Below are 17,335 nucleotides of genomic sequence, written 5' to 3' on the forward strand. Positions count from 1 at the left end.
AAAGAAGGTAAAAGCAATCTTCAGGAGTAATCGTTCTCTTTCTGCTGGACACTTGGTGCCTACCTGCACTGCCCCCACTCTCCCACCCCCCGGCAACAATTTTTCATTCTTACACATAAAGCCAGGTATGTACTGAAATAAATGGAATTTTTTTATTTTTATTTTTTTTTTATTTTTTATTTTTTTTATTTTTATTTTTTAAAGATTTTATTTTTTCCTTTTTCTCCCCAAAGCCCCCCGGTACATAGTTGTATATTCTTCGTTGTGGGTCCTTCTAGTTGTGGCATGTGGGACGCTGCCTCAGCGTGGCCTGATGAGAAGTGCCATATCCGTGCCCAGGATTCGAACCAACGAAACACTGGGCCGCCTGCAGCGAAGCGCGCGAACTCAACCACTCGGCCACGGGGCCAGCCCCAATAAATGGAATTTTTAAACTACTATGACTAAATAAAAATGTAAGGTGCTACTGAGGGAAGAGTAGTAGAGATAGGGAGATAACTCCTCCTGTCTACTGCATTCTATCCTTCCCAGACCATTCCACGTAGTTAACAGATAAATCTTAGGGACTAAATATTTTGCAGGTTGACGGCTAAGCATAACCTTTGTCTTTGGGCCAACTGGTTTCATTGTATATGTCTGCTAAGGATACCCAAGCATAGATCTATTAGATTGCTGTGTACGTGTGAAACGTCCTATCGAAATCAAAATTCAAGTCTCTGGGGCTAGTTGAAGGAGCTTCTAACTTTACATGCTGAAAACACGGACATTTAATACTGAGTTCATGTTCAAAGTGTTAGTGCAGTGTGACTGTGAACCTCATGATGTCCTTACCTGATTTCAGGTGTAACAATCTCTGCTGCCAGACTATCTGAAGATTCTTGACTTGCCAGAGGCATTAACCCTAAAAATATACAAACACGAACGCAAAGTTGAGAGAGAACATGACCATCTCCTTTGGTTTCTATATGAAACCCAACTTTGAGCATTAATTTTAACAGCTGAAATCTTGTTTAAATCAAGTAAAAGACCAGGTTAGAGTTGCCTTACATTATTATTATATCATTTGAACAATTTTTTAAGTGTACGACTGAGTGGCTGTAAGTACATTTACTATGTTGTGGAATCATCACCACTATCTATTTCCAAAACACATCATCCAAAACATAAATTCGGTAACCATTAAGCAGTAACTCCCCATTCCTTTCTCCCTTAGCCCCTCATAACTTTTAGTCTACTTTCTGTATGTCTCAATGAATTTGCCCATTTTAGAAACCTCACATAAGTGGAATGATACCAATATTTGTCCTTTGGTGTCTGGCTTACTTCACTTAACATAACGTTTTCAAAATTCATCTATATTGCAACACTTATCAGAACTTCATTCTTTTTTATGGCCAAATAATATTGCACTGTATGTACATACCACATTTTCTTTATCCATTCATCTGCTGATGGACACCTGGGTTGTTCCCATCTTTTGGCTTTTTGGATAATGCTGCTATGAACACTGGTATACCAGTATCTGGTTGAGTCCTTGCTTTGAATTCTTTTGGGTATATAACCAGGAATGGAATTGGTCAATTATATGGTAATTTTAAGTTTAACTTTTTGAAGAACCATGAAACTCTTCCACAGTGGCTGCTCTATTTTACATTCCCACTAGCAATGCAGGAGGGTTCCAATTTCTCCACATCCTCAATATCACTTGTTATTTTTCTTCATTTTTGGTAATAGCCATCCTAAAGGGTGTGAAGTGCTGTCTCATTGTGGTTTTGATTTGCATTCCTCTAATGACTAAGGATGTTGAGCATCTTTTCATGTGCTTATTGGCCATGTGTATATCTATACTGGAGAAATGTCTACTCAAGTCCTTTGTGAACTGAGTTGTTTTTTGTTGTTGAGATGCAGAAGTTCTTTATTTATTCTGGATATCAATCACTTATCAGACACATGATTTGCAAATATTTCCTCCCATTTTGGGGGTTGCCTTTTCACTCTGTTGATAGTGTCCTTTGGTGTACAAAGCTTTTTAATTTTGACGAAGTCCAATTTATCTATTTTTTCTTTTGTTGTCTGTGCTTTTGGTATCAATTCCAAGGAATCATCGCCAAACTCAATGTCATGAACATTTTCCTCTGTTTTCTTCTAAAAGTTTTATAGTCTTTGACCCATTTTGAGTTCATTTTTGTATATGGTATAAGAGTTCAATTTCATGCTTTTGGATGTGGATACCCAGTTTTCCTAGCACAATCTGTTGAAAAGACAGTCCTTTCCCCCACTGAATGGTCTTGACACTCTCGTTGAATATCAGTTGATCACATACATGAGGGTTTATTTCTGGGCTCTCTATTTTATTCCATTGGTATATATATATCTGTCCTTATTGTATTGTATTCTAATTTTATATTAAGTTTTGAAATTAGAAAGTGTGAATACTCCAACCTTTTTCTTCTTTTCTAAGATTGTTTTGGCTATTTGGGGATCCCTTTCTCGAGATTCCCTATGAATTTTAGGATGGGTTTTTCTATTTCTTCAAAAAATGCCATTGGTATTTTAAGAAGGACTGTACTTAGTATTGTGATCTTAACAATATTAAGTCTTAAAGGAACATGGGATATCTTTCCATTTAGGTTTTCTTTAAGTTTTTTTAAGAATGTTTTGTTGTTTTCAGGGTACAAGACTTTTTGCCTCGTGGTGAAATTTATTCCCAAGTATTTTATTCCTTTTGATCTTACTGTAAATGGAACTGTTTTATTAATTTCCTTTTTCGGTTGTTCATTCTCAGCATATAGAAATATAACTGATTTCTGTAGGTTGATTTTGTATCCTGCAATTTTGCTGAATTCATTTTATTAGTTCTAACAGGTTTTTTTGTGGAATTTTTTAGGGTTTTAGACACACGAGATCACGTCATCTGCAAAGAGAAATAATTTTACTTCTTCCATTCCAATTCAGATTTTGTTTTTTTGGTCTAATGGCTCTGGCTAGAACTTCCTGTACTATGTTGAACAGAAGTATATAAGTGGTGGTAGTAGGTATCCTTGCCTTGTTCCTGAGAGAGGAAAAGCTTTCAGTCATTCACCATTGAATATGATGTTAGCCGTGGGTTTTTCATATATGGCCTTTATCATGTTCTAGAAGTTCCCTTCCTAGTTCATTGAGTTTTTAATGATGAAAGAGTGTTAGGTTTTGTGAAATGCCTTTTCTGCATCAATGGAGATGATGTGGTTTTTTTTCCTCATTCTATTAATGTGATATCTATTCTCATGTGAGTTTCATGCTGCTCAATTACAGTAGCTTTATAGGAAGTGCTGAAATCAGGATAAGTAAGTTCTCCAACCTTTTCCTTTTCAAGATTGTTTTTGGGAATACTTGATGTGTATTTTCATATAAATTGTATGATGAGCTTGACAATTTCTACAAAAAAGTCTGCTGAGAATTTGATTGGGATTGCACTGAATCTTTAGACCAACATGAAGAGAACTGCAGTCTTAAGTGTAGTGAATTTCCCAATACCTGAACATGAAGTAACTCTCCATTTATTTAGATTTTCAATTTCTCTTAGCAATGATTTATAGTTTTCAGTGTACAAGTCTTGTACCTCTGTTAAATTTATTCCTAAGCATTTTATTATGATCCCATTGTACTTTCATTTTCAGATTGTTCACTGGTTGTACACAGAAATATAATTGGTATTTGTATACTGATCCTACATCTTGAGATTTTGCTGAACTCACTTATTAAATCTATGATTTTTTACATCCTCCTTCCTAAGGATGGCTTTTCTTTCTTTTTCTTGCCTGATGGCACTGGCTAGAACCTCTGATATCATGGTGAACAGAAGTAACAAGCGTGAACATCCCTGTCTTGTTCCTGATCTTAGGGGAAGAGCATTTAGTCTTTCATCATTTAGTATGACGTTAGCTGTAGCTTTTTCATGGATGTCCTTTACTACTTGAGGAAGTTTCCTTCTATTCCTAGTCTGCAGAGAGTGTTTATTATGAATGATGACACCCACTTTTTTTAACTGTGTGATATAACATATACATCTCTCCACGTCAGGCATATATAAGACATACCTCATTTTTATTTTATTTATTTTTTTGTGAGGAAGATTGGCCCTGAGCTAAGATCTGTTGCTACTCTTACTCTTTTTGCTTGAGGAAGACTGTCACTGAGCTAACATCTGTGCCAATCTTCCTCTATTTTATGTGGGATGCCACCACAGTGTGACTTGACGAACGGTGCTAGGCCCACCCCAGGGATCTGAACCTGTGAACCACGAGTCACTGAAGCGGAGCATGTGAACTTAACCACTATCCCACTGGGCCAGCCCCATATAGCTCATTTTTTTTTAATGGCCCTACAATATACAGTTAAATGAGAATGCCATTCCGGTAGTACTGAACTTTTAGGCTGTTTCCAAGTTTCATTATTATAAACAATGCTTTAATTCATTAAGGTAAAGTTTTACAGCAAAATTGCTAGGTCATGAATATATACACAAAGAAGGTTAAAACATTACAGGTTTATAGGTAGCAAAGAAACAAATGTGAAAGTTTATATAAGATGATCTCTCTTTTCTTGATGACACACAAGAGAGAGAGTTGAACAATTAAAGTTAAGGCTAGATTCTTAAAATTTTGGAAAAACTCAAATAGAGTGGATTAGAGACATATGAAAGCAGTGCTAGGCAGCAGTGAAGATCCAATTATGATTAGAAATGATTTTTTTTGGTGAAGACAGTCAAGAAAGTTATACAATTTTCTCAAAAGCAAAAATAAACAAGTGGGACTACATCAAACTAAAAAGCTTCCACAATGCAAAGAAAACCATCAACAAAATGAAAAGGCAATCTACTGAATGGGAGAAAATATTTGCAAATCATATATCTGATAATGGGTTAATATCCAAAATACATGAGGAATTCATAGAACTCAAGAGCCAAAAAAAACCCTCAATTAAGAAACAGGCAGAGGACCTGAGAAGACATTTTTCCAAAGAAGACACACAAATGGCTTACAGGTACACGAAAAGATGCTCAACATACTAGTCATCAGAGAAATGGAAATCAAAACCACAGAGAGATAGCACCTCATTGCTAGAATTGTTATCAAAAAGATAAGAAATAATAAGTGTTGGTGAGGATACAGAGAAAAGGGATCCCTTGTGCACTGCTGGTGGTAATGCAAATTGGTGCAGCTACCATGGAAACCAGCATGGAGGTTCCTCAAAAAATTAAAAATAGAGTGACGTCAGGTGAGCTCCCCCCAGACTCTCTCCCCTCCAAATTACAACCAAAAGGAGCAACTGCTTTTCAACCAAAACACCCTAAAAACACAGAGATCATCAGAGACCCACAGCAGCCAAACGACGGAGGGCGGAGAGGCTGGAGCCGCCCTCAGAGAAGCTGGAACCAGGTAAGAGAGATCTTTGCTCCCTCCCCTAGAGACTGGGATTGCTGCTGTCGGGGAGGGAAGGAGCAGGGGAGGGGCCACACATCCGGGGATCCTCCAGGACTCCCACCGCCCGTGCAGCGGAAACCGTCTAATGGGGGAAAGCTTTTGTGTGGGGGAACCACAGCAAGCCAGGGCCCCAAGAAACCAGAGAGTGAGAGCTGATCAGAATCCAGGTTGGCATGGGAGAGAAAGTGCCCCTCCTCCCCGAATCCCCGCTGTGCTCTGCCATTGCACCTGAAGGCGGAGGGCTCAGAACGTGTGGCTCTCGATCCCATTCTAGTGGTGACAGACTGTAACTGCAACTGAATAATAGCATCATGCACAAAAACCAGTCCTCTACCATCCAAGAATTTATAAAAGCTCCAGTCCAAAAGGAAAACAGTAAAAATACAGAAGTATGTCCTGAGGGCTTGGAAATAAGTAAATTAAGTGAAGATGAGTTCAAAATAGCTATCATCAAAATACTCAATGAGGTAAAGGGAAATATGGAGAAACAACTCAACGAGTTCTGGAGTTACTTCACAAAAGAGATTGAAACTATAAAGAAGAATCAATCAGAAATACCAGAGTTGAAAAATACAATGGACCAGATAATACAGAATATGGATTCCCTGAATGCCACAGAGGAGCAAATTAGCATAATTGAAGATAGACAGGTTGAATGGCCCCAGACAGAGGAAGAAAGAGAACTAAGAATTTAAAAAACTGAAGAAATTCTCCGATAATTAGCAGATTCAATGAGAAAATACAACTTAAGAATCATCGGAATTCCTGAGGGCGTGGAAAAGGAAAATGGAGCAGAAAGTGTGCTCAACAAAATAATAGAAGAGAACTTCCCAAATTTAGGGATTGAGAGAGAAATGCGTGTGGAGGAAGCTTTCAGATCTCATAGATATGTCAATGTAAAAAGACCTACTGCAAGGCATATAGTAGTACAAATGGCAAAAATGAATGACAAGGAAAGACTACCTAGGGCAGCAAGGCAGAAGAAAATAACCTACAAAGGAACTCCTATCAGACTTTCAGCGATTTCTCTACAGAAACCTCACAAGCTAGGAGAGATTGGAATGACATATTCAAAACATTTAAGGATAAAAATCTTCAGCCAAGAATACACCATCCAGCAAAAATATCTTTCAGATATGAGGAGGAAACTAACTCTTTCCCAGACAAACAAAAGCTAAGGGAATTCACAGCCACAAGACCTCCACTACAAGAAATCCTCAAGAAGGCCCTCATATCTGAAAAAAGAAAAAAAGGGAGAAAGGGGTCACAAAACACAGAGTAGGGAGACAAATAGAATCAGAACAAGATAGCAAATATTCAACTACAGAATTAGGATAAAGGGATCAAAATCACCACAGCAAAGACAAACCCATCACTCTAACCACAAACTCACAACACAAGTTGGAATGAGAGGTGAAAATAATAATTTAGGAGGGGAGGAGGAAAGGGACTGAAAAAGTCTAGGCTAAGGAACTAAGAGACCGCCAGTAAATGCACTATGTTATGCATGAGATTCTGAATAAAAACTTCAGGGTAGCCACTACACAAAAAAAATAGAACAGAGGCACAAACCATAAATAAGGAAAAATCTAAGAAACCCAGCATAATAAATTGCAGAAGTCAATGGGTAGGCTAAAACACACAGGACGAAAAACAAAGGAAACACAGGAAAACTGGAAAACGAGCAACAGAATAACAGCCTTAAGCCCTCATGCATCAATAATCACCCTCAATGTAAACAGATTGAACTCTCCAATAAAAAGACACAGAGTGGCAAGATGGATTAAAGAACAAGATCCAACCATTTGTTGCCTCCAGGAAACACACCTCAGCTCCAAGGACAGACACAGGCTCAGAGAGAAGGGGTGGAAGACAATACTCCAAGCTAATAACAAACAAAAGAAACCAGGTGTTGCAATGCTTATATCACAGAAAACAGATTTCAAGATAAGGCAGGTAAAGAGAGACATAGAGGGCCAATACATAATGATCAAAGGGACACTTCATCAAGGAGAAATAATGCTTACAAATATCTATGCACCCACCACAGGAGCACCAAAGTTCATAAAACAACTATTAACAAACCTAAAAGAAGACATCAAAAATAACACAATATAGTAGGGGACCTCAACACCCCACTCACATCAATGGACAGATCATCCAGACAGAAAATCAACAAGGAAACCGTGGAGCTTAACGAAAAGCTAAAGCAGTAGGACTTAATAGACATATATAGAACACTCCATCCAAAAACAGCAGAATACACATTCTTCTCAAGTGCACATGGAACATTCTCAAGGATAGACCATATGTTGGGAAACAAGGCAAGCCTCTACAAATTTAAAAAAATTGAAATAATAACAAGCATCTTCTCCGATAATAATGCTATGAAGCAAGAAATTACTTACAAGAAAAATGCTGAGAAAGGCATAAAGATGTGGAGACTAAACAACAAGCTATTAAACAAGCAATGGATCACTGAAGAAATCAAAGAAGAAATAAAAAAATACCTGGAGACAAATGAAAATGATAACATGCCAAACCAACTCATATGGGATACAGCAAAAGCTGTAGTAAGAGGGAAATTCATCGCAATACAGGCACATCTTAACAAACAAGAAAAATCCCAAATAAGCAATCAAACTACACCTAACTGAATTAGAGAAAGAAGAACAAATGAAGCCCAGTCAGCAGTAGGAGAGAAATAATAAAAATCAGAGCAGAATAAATGCTATTGAAACAAAAAAGGCAGTAGAAAGGATCGATGAAACAAAGAGCTGGTTCTTTGAGAAGATAAATAAAATTGACAAACCCCTAGCCAGACGTACAAAGAAAAAAAGAGAGAAAGCTCAAATAAACAAAATCAGAAATGAAAGAGGAGAAATAACAACAGACTCCACAGAAATACAACGGATTATAAGAGGATACTATGAAAAATTATATGCCAACAAAATGGATAACCTAGAAGAAATGGACAAATTCTTGGGATCCTATAATCTCCCAAAGCTTAGTTAAGAGGAAGCAGACAATTTGAACAGACCAATCACAAGGAAAGAGATTGAAACAGCAATCAAAGGCATCCCAAAGACTAAAACCCCAGGACCAGATGGCTTTCCTGGGGAATTCTACCAAACTTTCAGAGAGAATTTAATACTTATCCTTCTCAAGTTATTCCAAAAAATTAGGGAGTAGGGAACACTTCCTAACACATTCTACGAGGCCAACATCACATTCATACCAAAGCCTGACAAGACAGCACGAAAAAGGAGAACTACAGGCCAATATCGCTGATGAACATAGATGCAAAAATTCTCAACAAAATTTTGGCAACCCGAATTCAGCAATTCATCAAAAGAATCATACATCATGACCAAGTGGGATTCATACCAGGGACACAGGGAAGGTTCAACATCTGCAAATCAATCAACGTAATACACCACATCAACAAAGTGAGGAATAAAAACCACATGATCATCTGAATAGATGCAGAGAAAGCATTTGACAAGATCCAACAGCCATTTATGATAAAGACTCTGAACAAAATGGGCAAAGAAGGGAACTACCTCAACATAATAAAGGCCATATATGACAAACCCACAGCCAACATCATACTCAATGGGGAAAAATTGAGCACCATCCCCCTGAAAACAGGAACGAGACAAGGATGCCCTCTATCACCACTCTTATTCAACATAGTATTGGAGGTTTTGGCCAGACCAATTAGGCAAGAGAAAGGAATAAAAGGAATCCAACTAGGGAGGGAAGAAGTGAAACTCTCACTGTTTGCAGACAACATGATCTTATATATAGATAACCCCAAGAATCCACTGGAAAACTTTTAGAAGTAATCAACAACTACAGCAAAGTTGCAGGTTATAAAATCAATTTGCATAAATCAGAAGCATTTCTATACTCTAGTTATTAAATGAACTAACAGAAAAAGAACTCAAGAACAGAATACCATTCACAATCGCAACAAAATGAATAAAATACCTCACGGTAAACTTAACTAAGGAAGTGAAAGACCTATACAACGAAAATTACAAGGCTTGTCTGAAAGAAATGGATGACGACATAAAGAGATGGAAAGACATTCCATGTACATGGATTGGAAGAATAAACATAGTTAAAATGTCCATTCTACCTATCAGAATCCCAATGACATTCTTCACAGAAATAGAGCAAAGAATCCTAAAATTCATATGGGGCAAGAAAAGACCCCGAATTGCTAAAGGAATCCTGAGAAAGAAGAACAACAAAGCTGGAGGCATCACAATCCCTGACTTCAAAACATACTACAAAGCTACAGTAATGAAAACAGCATGGTACTGGCACAAAAACAGGTGCACAGATCAACGGAACAGAACTGAAAGCCCAGAAATAAAATCACACATCTACAGACAGCTAAACTTCGACAAAGGAGCTGAGGGCATACAATGGAGAAAAGAAAGTCTTTTCAACAAAGTGTGCTGGGAAAACTGGAAAGCCACATGTAAAAGAATGAAAAATGACCATTCTTTTTCACCATTCACAAAAATAAACTCTAAATGGATCAAAGACCTAAAGGTAAGACCTGAAACCATAAGGCTTCTGGAGGAATATGTAGGCGGTACACTCTTTGACATCAGTATTAAAAGGATCTTTTCGGACACCATGTCTTCTCAGACAAGGGAAACAATAGAAAGAATAAACAAATGGGACTTCATCAAACTAAAGAGCTTCTTCAAGGTAAGGGAAAACAGGATTGAAACAAAAAAACAAACCCACTAATTGGGAAAAAAATATTTGCAAGTCATATATCTGACAAAGGGTTAATCTCCATAATACATAAAGAACTCACACAACTCAACAACAAAAAATCAAACAACCCGATCAAAAAATGGGCAGGAGACATGAACAGACATTCTCCAAAGAAGATATACAGATGGCCACTAGGCACATGAAAAGATGTTCATCATCGCTGATCATCAGGGAAATGCTAATCAAAACCACACTAAGATATCACCTTACACCCATCAGAATGGCAAAAATAACCAAAACAAAAAGTAACAAGTGTTGGAGAGGTTTTGGAGAAAAAAGAACTCTCATATACTGCTGGTGGGAGTGCAAACTGGTACATCCACTATGGAAAACAGTATGGAGATGTCTCAAAAAATTAAAAATAGAAATACCGTATGACCCAGCCATCCCACTACTGGGTATTTCTCCAAAGAATTTGAAGTCAGCAATTCCAAAAGTCCCATGCACCCCTATGTTCAGTGCAGCATTATTTACAATAGGTAAGACATGGAAGCAACCTAAGTGCCCACCAACTGATGACTGGATAAAGAAGATATGGTGTATATATACACATACAATGGAATACTACTCAGCCATAAAAAAGAATAAAATCATCCCATTCACAACAACATGGATGGACCTTGAGGGAATTATGTTAAGTGAAATAAGCCAGATAGAGAAGGACAAGCTCTGAATGACTCCACTCATCTGAGGAATTTAAACATGTGGACAAAGAGAACAGATTAGTGGCTACCAGGAGAAAGGGGGGCGGGGGATGGGCACAAAGGGTGAACAGGTGCACCTACAACATGACTGAGAATAATGTACAACATGGTGTCTATATTTAATACCGTACTGCACATTTGGAAGTTGCTAAGAGAGTAGATCTTAAAAGTTCTCATCAGAAGAAGAAAAATTTATAACTGCATATGGTGGTGGATGTTAACTAGACTTATTGTGGTGATCATTTTGCAATATATACAATATCAAATCATTATGTTGTACGCCTGAAACTAATATAACATTATATATCAATCATACCTCAATAAAAAAAAGAAACAAAAAGAAAGATACATAAGTTTCTTTAGCTAGCCTTGGTAATTTGGCATAGAGAAAAAACTTTAGCCTATCTGAATTAGGGTTTGACAAGCTGGTCTAGAAATAGGTCAAGAGGGTTAAGGAAAGATGGCGGTGATGAGAAGGACATAGTTAAAATACTAGTTGACATGCAGGTTGGGTAAGCTGGAAAATGAGGCCAGAGGATGAGGCCAGAGTCGATCAATAGAAACATCAGAGTGGGGTTAAAGGTAAAATGAAGTAAATGAGCAGGTTTGGCAGAAGGAATGAGGAGAAAAAGGAGATTGTAGGCAGAAGAAAAGGAAAATTCCAGTTTCAGGTGACTGAAAAGCCAAGGGCTGGTTACTACAGGAGGCGTGAACAAAGGGGAGCTGTCCGAGCCATGAGTGGGAAGCCCACGTGCCCCAGCGTGCCCATGGAAGAGAGGGGGAGGGTGAACCTGCAGCTGGGGGCTGCTCCTTTGCTGTGATGACAGTGGTTTTCTATGGATTGATACCCACCTCACATCTCACTTGGAAAAAACCCACTGATTTACAAAGTTTAATATACTTTTGAAGTGGTGATGAGAAACTTTCCATAATTATTACTAACAGAGCTTATTTAACAAATTGTTATGCTTTTGACCTAAGAAAACTCAAATATTTAAAAATAATTAAAATATAAAGTAAGCTAGTAAATCTGGTCTCATAACTATAGCCCATTTGCCATAAAATCTGGGTAACAGTTTAAAATTTATATCACTTTCATGGCCTCTTCACCAAGTTTTAAATTTTCATCTATTGGTGCAATCATCTTAAAATGAATCTAATATTTTTGCTGATACTATTAGAAATAAATAACCTTGTTTGGGCTACTGAAATGCTTTTACCTTGAGTTGTGAGCTGCCCTTCTTGAGCCTGTACACAGCGAAGCTCTTCAATGGTCTCCTTCAGAGAGTCCCTCTCTGTTCTTAACCTCTGAGGGACGTTAGAAACAAGAAAAGTCAGCTTCAAGATTTATGAGTTTGTCCATTGGTGGTCTCTGCCTTACCTAACAGAATGGTAAACAGTAGGGAACATGGACATGTTCTACCTTTTGATCTGTTTCTATAGAAACATCATAGAAGGAAAAGATTACAACAGTTTTTCCATTTAACAGTACTGAATATCTACTATGTGCAAGGCAACACGCTATTCACAGTTAAACATAAGAAACAAAACTGTCTATTCCATCCTTAACAATAAGTATCTTATGTAATTAACATTCTTTTATTAAAGATCAAAGATTTTAAATATTCACAAATCATGACAAAGTAAAAACATTCTTAAAACATTCAAAATATGCTGAACAACAAAAGAATTCTCCTCTGTATTAATCATATAGAAAGTAGAAAAGCTCCATAAATTTATAGAAAGTCACAAGCAGAACCACGTAAATGAGGCAACAATAGTAGAAAAGATAAATATAATAAAAGAAATTAGAATGGAAGTAAAACATTCTTTTAATCGTTTATTTTAGATCTATTTCTGCAACACAAACATAAATCGGTAATTTAAAAATAAACAGAATCTCTAATTTTTAAATTTAGAAGGAATTAATGTAGTCCAAACATGACTTAAATATTCTTAATTTTAGCAGTGCTCAAAACCAAATGCCTAGTATATATACTCACATCTTTTTCTTTTTGAAGACTGTCAACTTTTTCTTTTAGCCGCTTATATTCAAAATCTAATTTATCTGCTTTCTTCGATTCTTCAGATAATCTATTCTGTAGTTCCACTACCTGATACAGAAAGGTACCATTAATTTTTATAATTTGAAACATTAGAAGTTATCACTGTTTTCTTCTACAGATCTATGAAAACTCTCACCACTCAAATACTCAAAAAACACATATACGATACAGCAGCCTAACCCAATGGAGAGAACTAGGAACTAGGAACAAAGATCTGCCCAGATACTATGGTTCTGAAGCCAGATCATCCAGAGTAACAGTGCTCAAAATTATACAAGAACCTATAGGATTTCCATTCCCTATAATACAGATAGCTGGATAGTCTCAAACCCTTTAAGCATAAAGGAAAAGAAATCCCAGGAGAAAAAAATCCAAGTGCATAGTTAAACTTACAAGAAAATAAGGGAAAACCCATGGGCTAAAACTGGAGTGGGAATTTGGGCAGAAGCTATGGGTACCATGAGGTGCCAACTGCCAATACCAGGAACCTAGAGCTTTGAATTTAATGAGGGACAGGTGTTTGTTAAACTACCTTGTGCCCTAAAAGGTAGTGAGTCAGTAAACAGCGGCTTAGGGAAAAAAATCCATCAGCTGGAAAAAAATCAATAGGAAATTTGTTTTAAAGTAAGTGCTGTGGGCTTAAGAAAGTCTAACTTGAAAATCTGCAACTATGGCCCACTAATACATGCATTTGCATTTGAATTTTTACCACATGCCTTGTCTGGCAAATCCTAAGCCAAGCAATAAACTTAAAGTAGTCCTAGTTGGTAATGCTGTGGACAATCTGCATAAGCAAAACACACACTGTCTGGAGGAACACAACCTCGACCCAGGCCCCCGGTATTCCCAAAGATAAAGATAAGCCAAATGAAAGAGCAAATCTAAAACCACAAAGGTCATAAAGAAATGAGCCACTTTGGGAGCTGGCCCAGGGGTATACTGGTTAAGTCCGCATGCTCCGCTTTGGTGGCCTGGGGTTTGCAGGCTCGGAATATGGGCATCAAGGCATGCTATGGTGGAATCCTACACACAAAATGGAGGAGGATTGGCACAGATGTTAACTCAGCAACAATTTTCCTCAAGCAAGAAGAGGAAGATTGGCAATAGATGTTAGCTCAGGGCCAATCTTCCTCACCAAAAACGAGAAATAAGGCACTATGAACAATGGTCAGGAAAAAAACATTAACAGCAATAACAACAACAAAATAGTTGAATACGACCTCCAAGGATTTCAGATTGGAATGATCAGATATCAAATACTAAGTTTAATACGTCAGGAAAATAAAGAAGAAAATCTAAATTATGGAATGAATAAGAAACCATCAAAAACAATCAGACAGGTTTGAAAGAGCACCCAAAGGAGAACTTGTAGAAAGAAAAACATTATCATTAAAAAATAAAATATATTAAGTTCCAGATCAGAAACAGGTAGAGAGAATTACTGTATTATGTAATTTCACTATAATATTTCTAGATATAGATTTCTTTTTACTTATTTCGTTTGTAATTCAATGTTAATACTAAATCTGATGTCCTTTATTAATTCTGAAAAATGTCCAACCATCCTTTCCTTCAAATGTCTTCTATAATTCTTTCTGTTCCCTCCTCTGGAATTCTAATTAGATCATTTCTCATTTTAATTTAAAACCTTTTAATCTCACTTACAGTTTCTTTGGGCTACATTTATTTTGAGTAATTTCTCAGTCCGTATTCAAGTTTACTAATTCTTTCACCTTTGTTGTCTGTTGAAAAATTTAATAATAAAATGTTGGGAAAAAAGGTATTCACCAAAAAAAAACTTGCCAGCCAATCATGGTGCACAGGTCTATACCACTAAAACTTCTCCAGCTTATTTTATTGAAAGCTAGTATAATCTTGTTGCCAAAATCAGATAAGGAAAGTATGAGATAAGAAAACTTCAAGTGAATCATAGAGGCAAAATATTCTAAGTAAAATAAACAAAGCAAATCTAACAATGTGAACACAACAAATAAATCCTGTGTAACCAAAGGGAGTTTATGTGAGGATTGCAAGGATGTTGTTTAAGCACAGAAAATCCTTTAACGCAACTCATCACATTAATAGAGAGGAGAAGCAGCAAAGGAATCTCCCAACAGGTGCAGAGAAAGTAGCTGGTTAACTTCAATATCCATTTAAGATAGACGCCCTAAGCAAATTAGGAATACAATGGAATTTCTTTATCCTAATAAAAGGGAGCTACAAAAACCTAGAGCAATCCTCTAATATACTGGTAAAACTTTTAAAGTATTTTGTATGAAATCAACAAGAAATCGTTGCCTACTATTATTGCTTCTATTCAAAGTTGTGTTAAAGGTTAGAAGGCTGATTAAGAAGAAAAAAGGGTACAGAGTAGAAAGAAAAACAAAACTGCTTTCATTTGTGTACTATATGACTTCTGACAAGAGACCCTACAGACGTTATTAGAAGCAATATGAGAATTTGGCAAGGATGAAAAATCAATGTATAAAAACCAATTTCAATCATACAAATGAGGAACAAATTGAAAATGGAAAATGGTATCCTTTTTCTAATTGCATTTACTAAAACCAAGTAACAAAACGTACCTAAGAGTAAATGAAACAAAATATGTGTGATATTTACAAGAAAATTATAAAACTTAGCTGAAAGACACTGAAGAACTAAATAGAAGGAAGTTATACTCACTGATAGGAACATTCATTGTCATAAAGATGTCAACTGTCCTCAAATTAACAAATTCAATGTAATTCCAATCTCCAAAATTTGGGGGTATAAAGGGAAAGAAAAGGTCTAAGAATAGACAATTTTGAAATACAAGGTATGGGTGTCTGCACTACCAAATATCAAAATTACTAAAAATCTATAGAGAGTAAGACAGTAGGGTATTGGTGTAAAAGTAGACAAACCGAGCAATGAAACAGAAGAGAGTGCCCAGAAACAAACCTACACAGAACATGGAAACTTTAGACGTAAGGTAGAACTGCAGGTCATTGTGGAAGAGACTTAAATAAATGCTGCCAGGTTGACTGGCTGCCCACAGACAAAAAGTATCAAATGGACCCCTAACCTCACACCCTACACAAAAACCAATCCCATGTGGATTGAAGACTTAAATGTTCAAGGCGAGCTTTGAATCTTTATTAGGAAAATAGAGATTAGTGTTACATCTTTATGCAGGAAATGATTTCTTAAATCAGACATAAAAAGCACAAATCACAAAGAAAATGATACTTAAAGTTCATTATACTAAAATTATCAATCTCAAAAAAACTAAGAGGACAGGTCACAGATTGGCAGGAAATAAACACAACATGTGACGAAAGATTAATATCAAGAACATATAAAGGTCGGGGACAGCCTGGTGGCGCAGCGGTTAACTTTGCACGTTCAGCTTCTTGGTGGCCCGGGGTTCGCTGGTTTGGATCCTGGGTGCGGACACGGCACCGCTTGGCAAAAGCCATGCTGTGGTAGGCGTCCCATGTATAAAATAGAGGAAGACGGGCATGGATGTTAGCTCAGGGCCAGTCTTCCTCAGCGAAAAGAGGAAAATGGGCATGGATGTTAGCTCAGGGCCAGTCTTCCTCAGCGAAAAGAGGAAGATTGGCAGTAGTTAGCTCAGGGCTAATCTTTCTCAAAAAAAAAAGAGAACATATAGAGAACTTTCAGAAATCAATAAGAAAAATAATCTAATTTTAAAAATGAATAAAAGATAAAACCAGGCAAGTCACACAAAAAAGTGATCAGGAAATATATTTGTAATCAGGGTAAAGAAAAGTATAATCATAATGAGACACTATTTCATATCCATCCAATTGGCAGAATTGCAAGTTTGGCAATATTATGCAGTGGCGATGATGTGGAAAATCAGGAATTCATACAAACTTCTTCTTGGTAATACGATCACTCTGGAGAGCAATTTGGTAGTACCCAATTAAAGGAAGATCCTTAAATTCCAGATAGTTGTAAAACTTTGACACGTGCAGATAAGGATATGTTCAATACTATTAACAGTAGCATTTCTTGTAATATAAAAAGCAATTGCAACATTCTCTCTGTCCTTCAACAGAAAGATGGATAGATTGTGTACATTACTCAACAGGATACTACAGAGCAGTGCAAATGAATGGAGTACAGCTGTATTGACTAATACAGACAGATCTCACAAATATGCTACTGAGCACACGGAAACTGCAGAAGAGTCCTTTCACTATAGCATTCATATAGTTTTTGAAATGTCAAAAATGTTATAAATTATATATATATATTTATGGATGAATATATGCAGCAAAAAAATAAAGAT

General features: G+C 36.8%; 1 protein-coding gene across 2 annotated transcripts in view; it reads right to left on the reverse strand.

Moving 5' to 3' along the window:
* The window catches only part of HOOK3 (hook microtubule tethering protein 3), a 100,088-nt gene that overhangs the window by 27,707 nt on the left and 55,046 nt on the right, over positions 1–17,335 (reverse strand). For both annotated transcript variants that reach the window (XM_044750772.2, XM_014837810.3), the window contains exons 12-14: positions 12,973–13,083; positions 12,190–12,277; positions 832–901 (exon numbers count right to left, since the gene is read on the reverse strand). In XM_044750772.2, coding sequence (XP_044606707.1) covers positions 832–901; positions 12,190–12,277; positions 12,973–13,083 — 269 coding nt within the window. The remainder of the gene's footprint in view (positions 1–831; positions 902–12,189; positions 12,278–12,972; positions 13,084–17,335) is intronic.

This window comes from Equus asinus, chromosome 27 (assembly GCF_041296235.1).
Source record: "Equus asinus isolate D_3611 breed Donkey chromosome 27, EquAss-T2T_v2, whole genome shotgun sequence".
NCBI lineage: Eukaryota > Metazoa > Chordata > Mammalia > Perissodactyla > Equidae > Equus > Equus asinus.